Raw genomic sequence first — 9,928 nt, forward strand, 5'->3', positions numbered from 1 at the left:
CGGTTCCTCCCACAGGTGGTGAGCCCATGGGATGGAGATGGGGGTGCCACGTAGCTTTTTCGGGCTGTGCCCGACCGGTGATACGTGAGGAATTAGGAAATGTGGGAAGAACGAAATACCAATTGGACTTTTGCTGAGAGACAATGGGTGGAATGTTTTAGCACCGTAGACAGAGACAGACATCACATTTATATACAGGGGTTTTCTGGGTCTTTCAAGGTTCAGCACCATGGATAAAGCACGCTTAAGCAGATTGTTGATGCCCAACAGGCAAATGAATCTGTTTATTGTCAAGTTGATACTGATCTGTTTATAGCACTGATGCTACATTTTGAGAGTGCAACTAAACGTATTGTCTGTTGTGTTGAGCCTCCTGTTCTTCTACCAGCTCGCACAGAGACGGACAATAAACGCTCTAAATGCATTCGGTGTAAAAAAAACAACAACAAAAAACACCCTGTGTCTCTGGGCACCCATGAGGATTGTGACTCATCCCCATCATGCCTAGATAATTTCACACCCACACGCCAAAAGGCAACTGTGATCAAACTACGATGATCTCACATCTACACACCAGCTTTACAAACACAGACACACACACACATCACACAGACACACAGTTGCTCATTATTCTCAGTGTTGAAGTGACTAAATAAACTCTCTCACCCAAAAACGTCTTTCCCAAAGGGCTATTTCTTTTTTAACAGGATTCATCTACCTTCTCCCCCCATATTTTATTAATTTATAAAACATCTATTTCAGTGAGTAGTTGGGGCCTGCTTGTGTCTTCCAGGTACTTTTTTCCTTTCCCCAAGAGCTGAGCGGTGAAAACATTTTACAGCTAAACTTAAATCTGCTCCCATGACATTCTTTTTCCCCCCTATCTTAATGCAGATACTTCTTGAGCACTGAGGATGGTCCAAAGCGAAGACATTTGTACAGGTAATGGCGGTTCTTTGTGTTATGTTTTCTGAATCTGCTGTTGTTTTGGAAGTGGTTTCCATTTTGCTCATTCGTATAAAAACAAAAGTGAAATGCCCTTCTTTTTTTTGTTTCCATAGTGCGGACACCTTTGGTTCATTCAACCGTCGCTGTCTGTCGTGCTCCTTGTTTGACAGCTGTGACTACATCAGCGGCTCCTTCAGCCACAACATGAGCTACTTCCTGCTCAACTGCCAAGGTAGCTAACACTGAATCTTAGACTTATGACTTATATCTACAATCCACATTATAGAGACATATAGGGCTCTATTTTAACCATGTTTTGACGAAAATGTCTAACCCCCTGAGTCCACTTGTCCTTCTTCAAGGAGGAAAATAATATTATCCAACCAGTTTGACATGCAAAGAAGATGCAGCACTGGTTTTCAAACTAGATGCTGCAGATGTAATGCTGCAGTTCACGTAGCTGCCCTCCGTCCTTCAGATGGTGGCAGTGATCTTGTCAGTTGAAGAGAAATACTTTACAGTCTAGCAACAGGTGAGGATGTTAGCTACAGATGCAATCCCTCCTTAGTAGTTAGCTTAATACAGACAGGCTTAACCTTTATATTTTTGCATTATATTTACATTTTTTGAATTCCATCAAATGTGTGTACTTCAGTTTTGGAAGAATCCCATAATTTACCGATACTGATAAAAGTAGCAGTTCTAAACTATACAATAGTCCATTTTATTCCAAGTAAAAGTATTTAATAGAGTTCTACAAATACAAAAGTATTGACAACAAGTGGTGTTAATGCCATGTTATTATATTTCTGGATTATAATTATTAATGCATTAACATGTAAGTGTTTTTTTTTACATTTTGAATGCTTCACTGACAGTTGGGTGTTTGAATATATAGCAATGCATCCTATTTTATAAGCTGATCATATGTTTTGGATGTCAAATCGTATTTGTTGAAAAACAAATAGTAACTTTAGCTGGTAAATGTACTGGAATAAAAGTTACATTCACCTCTAAATTGTAGGGATGTATAAGGTGTATACTAAATAGAAATACTAAAGTACATATATGTTACTAGTAGTTTAGTAAGTAAGTAGTTTAGTAAATGTGATTACTGCTACTATTCATTCTAGCATTGTTCTATGGTTTCTGCATATTTCTGTCAAGTATTTTGTCTGTACTCACTGGTGGAATCATTTAATGATGACATGTGTCTTTGTGTGGAAAAAAAGACCTGATCATTGTGTGTCTATTCTCCATTTTTTTCCCAAAAAATAAGAACTTATGTATTGGTAACTTTACATACAACTCATACATTTGGAATCCCCCTCACTCCTTGCAGCCTGACCAGACGTAGTAACTCTATGGGATGAGGCTATGATATCTTTACCACTAGGAGAGAGAGTGTGGAGGAAAAAAAGGATTAAGCGTGTGCCAGTCTGTCACCTTTTACAATGTTCCTGCACTGTGTTCCCAATCTGCTAAGTGCATCAATCATTTCATTTGCTGTCCTGTAACCCTCCTGATTTCCAGTTTTAGGGCTTTAGCTTGCATGAATTTGTCTCTGTTGTTGGCCTAGATATGGAAAAGCTATTTCAACTACTGGATTACATTAACGAAAAGGAAAAGAATTGTCTCTTTTTCTGAAAGAGTAAAAAAAATTGGAAGGGACTCATTGTGTTGATAATGAACAACAGACGTTGCTCTTGCCACAAACAAAAACTAATATAGCTTTGTACCTGTATGTAACAACTTTAGTGTTAGTGTAAAACAAATTACCCAAGAAGTTAAGATAAACCTGACCAGGTCCCAGATTGTTTTACTAATGATGATAAAACTTTCTGATTTTCTCTTCAGGACGGGACATCCCGTTTGTAGCCGTTTACAGGACGCAGAGAGATGGAGAAAGTGAGACACAAGATAGGGAGAGTGAGTATTTCCACCAACTAGATCACAGATTTGCATTAACAAGTCTCTGCATTATGTTAAAGACATTATGAGTGACCTTGTGCGCAATAGCATAATTGCTACATTGAAAACGACCTTGTTTCCGTTGCAGTGCAGAATAACCACCTGTGCACTGAGTCACTGTTTGTCTACTGGCCAAGTCCCGCATGATGGCAGTAATCACATTACTCCGCACAATGGATGTCCTCATTAAATTATGACCTGCACAATGCCAATATTAGCATACAGTAATTAGATTACTGCAGTGTACGTAAGTGTGTGGCAGTCTGTCATCTTTTACCAAAAGGATGTCACTGCCCTGACTATGTTAAAAAAAAGTCTTTATTTTATTACCATGTTATTAAAATGTCCAATCATCTTCCAAACTGGGGAGTTTGCTATTTTGTAAATAGCTTTTCTACCTTGAGGGATGTAAAATTCTATTCACAAGGTTTCTATTAAAGTGGCATCTTAGCAATGCAATCAGGATGCCATTATTATGAACAATGCTAACAGACTGCAACTACGGCAGCAGCTCTGCTGGTCTGTCCTACTGCTAATGGCTAACAACAGCATGCTAACATGCTCACAATGCCAATGTTTGCATGTTCACCTGCTTTGTCATTTTGTGAATTTTAGCATGCTGACATTTGTAATAAACAAAAATTACAGCTGAAGCAAATGGGATTGTTATTAGATTTCAAAGTATGTAGTCATAAACTGAAGAACAGCACACTTTTTGACCTTATGTTGATGCTCAAGGAAAATTAAGGGATTGTAAAAGTTATTGGCACTCAACATATGAATGTGTGAACCAAAAATCTCATAGCATCTATCCAATGGTTGTTTAGATGTTTCAGTCTGGATCAAAGTAGTGGACCAAGCGCCCGGACGTTGTCATTGCTGGAGCAGTACTGCTAGTGTGACCAATAAAATGTATTTTTTTACATGATAGGCAACATAAAATTGTTTGTGCTTTGTATGTGACTAAAACTATATAATGAGGGATGATAGAGTAAACGTAATATCAGAGTGAGTCCATGTTGTGCATGGGGCCGGTCAGTAACCCAGGCAGAGTTTCTCCTCTCAGAAGGATTAATTGAAGTCTTCCTCCATCAGCCTGTCAGGTTTTATCAGAGTTTGCGAGTACAGGCAGCTGCTTGTGGATTTCCCTCCTGGATGCTGGCTTTACACTCACCATTCCTCACACACAGTGTTTTCTACATCCTATTGGACTCCAGCAGTCATGGCAACCGAGGGAGATAACAAACCAGCTGTAGCTGTTGAATGAGTAGAGCTGGTTCTCTATTAAGGACAGCCTCTTGAGGCACGAGGGTGCAGTCACGTGTGTTTTTTTTTTAATTTTGTTCGAGTTTATGCTAAAGGTTTTGGAAGAGGAAAGGCTCAGATATTGTGTGGAGGTACATTATTTTATGAATTTGAATGCAGAGCTCCATACATAGTTAAAACTATTACAAATGTATTTATTTTACTGAACTATTAAAACCAAGACTACTACATGTAGTTTTGGGTGGACTGTTACATGTCTTCATTGCCAACGATCATAACTATGACTTACTTTTATTTTGAAAGGCAAGCTCTGGACATAATACTCTCCAAAACAATAATGAAGTACATTTTGTTGACTGCAGCCTCATTGGTTATTCGTGTGCTGTCTACAGGTATTGAGGAAGTATATAAACTGGAGAGCAACGAGAACCTGAGGCTGACTCTGGGCTCCATGCAGATGCCCACGGTGGAGTACAAGGAGATCAACATGGATGATTACAGTATGTATCAGATGTCAGAGCCACAGTCACATTAATTGACAAGTAAAGGCCATGCATACAAATGATCTGATAGTTGATCTGATCAAAAAACCTTAAGCCGCCTACACACGATACGCAATTTGCTCTATGCGCACCGCTAGTTAGGGAGTTAGGGAGGCAAAGCGCAGAGAGGAAACCACAGCGCAGGTAAACGTCATCAAGGGTGGCAAGGAAGCTATTTCCCGTTGCTAGGTAACAACATGATGTTATCTCATTGGTTGCGCTTTTGAAAGGTCAGAGGCAAGTAGGTCAAAGCAACAAATCCCAGTTAGCATAAGTAGTAGAAGTTGGGCACCGCTTTCCCCATAGGAAATCAATGGAAGGCCCGGCCCAAAGTGGTTTCTCTGCCTATCATGTGTGGCGGCTTTAGGAGGGTTTCAACCCTCATGCTCAATTCTGTAAAGTAGAGAAAACTGTGATGTTTTAATTACATTATAATTTAGCAAGACATCAATTTGGCTTTCTTTTCTAGCAGCTTGGGATAATACTTTTCACTCCTCCATACTTTTGCCATATCACATTATCATCATGTACAAGCACCAAATTACAAAAAAGTAATTTGAAATGTATGTATGAAAAATTAAGGATCAAATATAACATCCCAACTTCCTTAATCCTCCATGATTTGCAATATTGTGTGTTGGACAACAGTTGTTTATATCTGCCTTACAGCCTTGTCGATGCAGATCCTCAAACCTGCCGGCTTCCAGGATAGTGGACACTATCCACTGCTGCTGCTCGTGTATGTATGAGCACGTGTTTTCACACACTTGTCTACAGTACATTTGGTGCACACACAGAATAAAGTATGTCTCCGTAAGCATTTCTGACCCTACATGGCTGTCCTCATCAGTGGAGACTTTCTGGAAAGAGTTTTAATCAGGCACATTAATCTAAAGACACACTGCTTTATCATTCACCCTAGCTTGCTAATTACACAGTGAATTAGTAAACTTACCCTTTTGTCCACCCTGTTCTTTCATCAGTCTTTCGTCAGGCCTGTCTTTCACTCTGCAGCTCAAATCTGAGATTTTGCTCTGCCTGCCTCTCAATTGTCACTCAGTTTAATTACCTACAGATCATGAATAATCAGACAGTAAGTAGAGGGGGTCTGCAATAATAATATGTATTTTAAATATATTAATTTTCGATGTTTGGAAGAAGTTATGTCCGCCGCATGCTTTCCTTCATCCTTGTATTGCTACCCTGTACTGCTGATGATGCAGTTTTCTTTCCTGCATAGTGTACTTTACTGCCAGCTCACAGACACCAAGAATAAGTTGTACACACTGGAGCTGCAAAGAGTCATTGATTAATTGATTAGTTGTCAACTATTAAATGAATCACCAACTAATCGCAAATTAATTGGGGTTGAGTCATTTTATTTATGAAAAGAAAGTTAAGATTCTTTGATTCCAGCTTCTTAAATGTGAACATTCTCTAGTTGCTTCACTCATCTGACAGTAAATCTTCCTGAGCTTTGGAAAACACATATTTTTACATTTTGTAGACCCAAAAACTAATCAATTAATCAAGGAATTATTCAAGAGATTAACTGACAATTTAAAAAATCATCAGTTGCAGCCCTAGTACACAACTAAAATCATAAATTATCATTTAAAAAAATGAGGAGATAATGCTTTGTACCAACATGGACCCAAACAGAAACGAGCTCATCATGTATATGCAACTTTTTAATTTTATTTAGATATGAGAAGAAAGAAAATCATTGCAATACCAGTCCTGATTTCACTGATCTGGTTGTCTGTGTGTGCAGCGATGGGACGCCTGGTGGCCAGATGGTGGCGGAGCAGTTTCACATGGACTGGGCCACGGTGCTGGTGAGCAGCTTTGGTGCCATCGTGGTGCGCTGCGACGGACGAGGCAGCGGCTTCCAGGGCACCAACCTGCTGCACCGGATCCAGAAGAAACTGGGGGTGTACGAGGAACAGGATCAGAAGGAAGCACTCAAGTATGTGATATTTTTGCTTCACATTTTCAGCATGTAGAAACAGTCAAAGTGCAAAATAAGTTATACTATTTCCTATGGCTTATGAAACAATAGCAGTGTTTCCATTAAGGATGGATTGAATTGGCCCATTTGGAAATCAATTAAAATCTGTTTTAAATAAGTGGTTTAAACCTTTAAATTGCTCTTCAACAATCAGCAAACATTGCTTACAACTAGGGCTGGGCGATAGGGAGGAAATCATATATCACAATATTCTTAACCAAATACTGCAATGTTGTGGTGACATTCTAGCCACAATTGGTGCTTGACTAAGTGTGGAAAGGCAAACCACAGAGAAGCTAGAACAGTCTGATAAGTTCAGAAGAGTATATCACTGCACTGTAATTCAGCCTTTAAAACCAGGAATAGACACCACTTATGTCATATCACGATATTACGAGATCCAAAATCTAAGACAATATCTAGTCTCATATCACAATATTGATATAACATTGATATATTGCCCACTGCCCAGCCCTACTTACTACCTTTTATTTTCAGCATTGATATGTTATCATTGCTAGTAGTAGTCATTGTTATAGCAGTAGTAATAGTATAATTTAAAGTTTCTTGTAAACACAACTGCTAAAAACATCTTGTATGTATTTGTCATGGTTGCTTTAGTGAGAATGTATAAAAGTTAAAATAGAAGTGTTCTTCCTAACTAGAACCGATGTTTATCCTTTTGCAGTTATATTTTAAAAGAGCCCTACGTTGACAAAACCAGAGTTGGAGCTTTTGGAAAGGTAGGAATAATCTCCCTGTGTACAGCCATGCATCATATTCTATAAGATCACCATGTCTGTAGCGTTGCTTTCCTAGTAGAAACCAAATATCTTTAAAAAGTCAACTTTTTCATGGTTTCAGAAAAACAGCTGTTTTGAGTTTGTAACAATGCATTTTCCAGCTCATTCAAGAGCCTTTCTTAAAGAGTTTATTTAGCTTAAGAAGAAGGACAATGTCTCGACGCATGAAGGATACATCAGTTTATCACAAACAATCCAAACCAACACAGTTGGAGTTACACGCTTTACACTGGACAGTATTTGCCTCTGAGGTCCAGTGGAATAAATGTATAAAGTTGTATAAAATGAAAGGGCAAGTACCTTACATCTGTACGTAAGCACAGTAGTTGAGTAAGTTCACTGGCGATAACATGCTCCTTTGTTGCACTGCAGGTGTATGGCGGCTATGTGACCAGCCTGTTGCTCAGTGGCGAGGAATCTCCTGTAAAGTGTGGTGCTGTCCTCTCACCCATCACAGACTTTGAATTATACGGTAAGCTCAGCTGTCTGTTTGCAGATATTTGTTTTAGAAATATACTGTATATAGGTCTGTGGGTATGTGTGTGTACAGTATGTATGTATATGTGTATAGTGTAAGCTGTATGTAGCAACAAATACAGTATCTCTCCACAATTATTTAGGCCCATGCAGTGCCATCAAAAAGTATTCAAAAGAAAAAAGAGATTTTAAAATGGTTGTATCACCTCTACCCGTGCAGCAGATTTATTTTTGTGACTGTTATACATGTAGACTCTAGAGCTTATTCACTTTATCAGTGTGACGCTGCAGATACACCTAGAGATAACAGAGATAAAGTAACAACACCAGCCTCACCTCAGCAACCTCAGGAATGAAATGTGTGAGATGTAGAATTGTGTGTATGCCAGAAAACGTGAGACGGTGCTCTTGTAGCTGCACCGAGTCAGGAAACTGCAAATTAAGGAAGAGCTGTGCGTCCTGGTTTCACTGATTCCCCATCAATTTGATTTCTCTTGCTTTTTGCCAGAGGGGTTGAGAGGTACAGTATGCCATGACGCTATGTAAGTTTGGAATTGCAAATGAAGACAGTCCACAGCTGCTCCAACAGCTGGTTATTAATGTGAATGTTTGGTTAGATGTTGATGTCAAAGTAAAGCATTTAATTGAAACCACCTTTCCCCTTTAGCGTCTGCATTTTCAGAGCGATATCTTGGGCTGCCTAAACCTGATCCAAGGGCGTACACAGTAAGATTTGATTTCATTTGCTCAAAAGAGAAAGATCAAATTCCAATTGTTATAATTATTGTAGTATATAATTTGATGTAATTTGTTACTGTGTGTCTCATTACTCCTCAGATGGCTAATTTAGCACACAGAGCATCTCAGTTCATGGATAAGAAGTTTCTTATTATTCATCCAACAGCTGATGGTAGGACAAGGATGTTGTGTGTACATGTCATTTTTAGTTTACAAATCTAACATTAAGCAAAAGATCTCTGACATTTTGGCATATCTATTGTTATGTTATCCCAGAAAAGGTCCATTTCCAACATACAGCAAAATTCATCGCTCAGCTCATCAATGAAAAGGCCAACTATACCTTACAGGTATGTGGTTTTACTTTCTCTTCTTTGCAATTACAAGCGCTGCTGATCCAATTTTCCTGCCTGGTTCAGTTATTCTCCAACCTCTGGGAGGTTTTTGATCCCAGTGGGATCCCACAGCAGGCAGAGGATTAGCCCTCACAATGCCTTCATTCCACATAATGAGATTATGAGACCTTCTTGGGCATCCTGTATTAACACCAGGACTAATCCAATTAGGATACAATGTACTACAGCTGAGCTATACTAGGACAATTTTATGACTTTTTTTCAACATGCTATACTATGGCTTTTTAGACGTATTTTTTGAAGATTTTGATGTAATATACTAAGACGTTTTTTTAGTCATGCTATACTGTGACATTTAATTCCTTTTTTTAGACATGCTATACAATTACTTTTTTGACATATTTTTTTGTATAATGACTTTACAATGACTTTTCCCCAAATACTACACTATGATTTTTATGACTTTTTTACATACTATGACTTTTTTCAACATACCATACCATGACTTTTTATGACTTTTTTTGATGTACAATTTCGATGTACCATACTATGACTTTTTTGTAACTTTTTCGATGTACTATACTATGACTTTTTTACTTTTTTTAGACATACAATACTATGACTTTTATCAACATACTAAACTATTACTTTTTATGACTTTTTTTCGATGTACTATACTATGACTTTTTATGATTTTTTTGGATGTACTACACTATGATTTTTTTAGACATACAATACTATGACTTTTTTCAATGTACTATGCTATGACTTTTTATGACTTTTATTGATGTACTATACTATGACTTTTTTGACTTA

General features: G+C 38.2%; 1 protein-coding gene across 5 annotated transcripts in view; it reads left to right on the forward strand.

Moving 5' to 3' along the window:
- Nucleotides 1-9,928, forward strand: part of dpp6a (dipeptidyl-peptidase 6a) — a 220,789-nt gene that overhangs the window by 203,275 nt on the left and 7,586 nt on the right. For all 5 annotated transcript variants that reach the window (XM_034861630.1, XM_034861626.1, XM_034861627.1 and 2 more), the window contains 11 exons: nucleotides 895-942; nucleotides 1,062-1,180; nucleotides 2,806-2,877; nucleotides 4,578-4,685; nucleotides 5,397-5,466; nucleotides 6,502-6,696; nucleotides 7,427-7,481; nucleotides 7,914-8,013; nucleotides 8,686-8,744; nucleotides 8,856-8,928; nucleotides 9,033-9,106. In XM_034861630.1, coding sequence (XP_034717521.1) covers nucleotides 895-942; nucleotides 1,062-1,180; nucleotides 2,806-2,877; nucleotides 4,578-4,685; nucleotides 5,397-5,466; nucleotides 6,502-6,696; nucleotides 7,427-7,481; nucleotides 7,914-8,013; nucleotides 8,686-8,744; nucleotides 8,856-8,928; nucleotides 9,033-9,106 — 973 coding nt within the window. The remainder of the gene's footprint in view (nucleotides 1-894; nucleotides 943-1,061; nucleotides 1,181-2,805; nucleotides 2,878-4,577; nucleotides 4,686-5,396; nucleotides 5,467-6,501; nucleotides 6,697-7,426; nucleotides 7,482-7,913; nucleotides 8,014-8,685; nucleotides 8,745-8,855; nucleotides 8,929-9,032; nucleotides 9,107-9,928) is intronic.

The sequence above is a fragment of the Etheostoma cragini genome, chromosome 22, assembly GCF_013103735.1.
Source record: "Etheostoma cragini isolate CJK2018 chromosome 22, CSU_Ecrag_1.0, whole genome shotgun sequence".
Lineage (NCBI taxonomy): Eukaryota > Metazoa > Chordata > Actinopteri > Perciformes > Percidae > Etheostoma > Etheostoma cragini.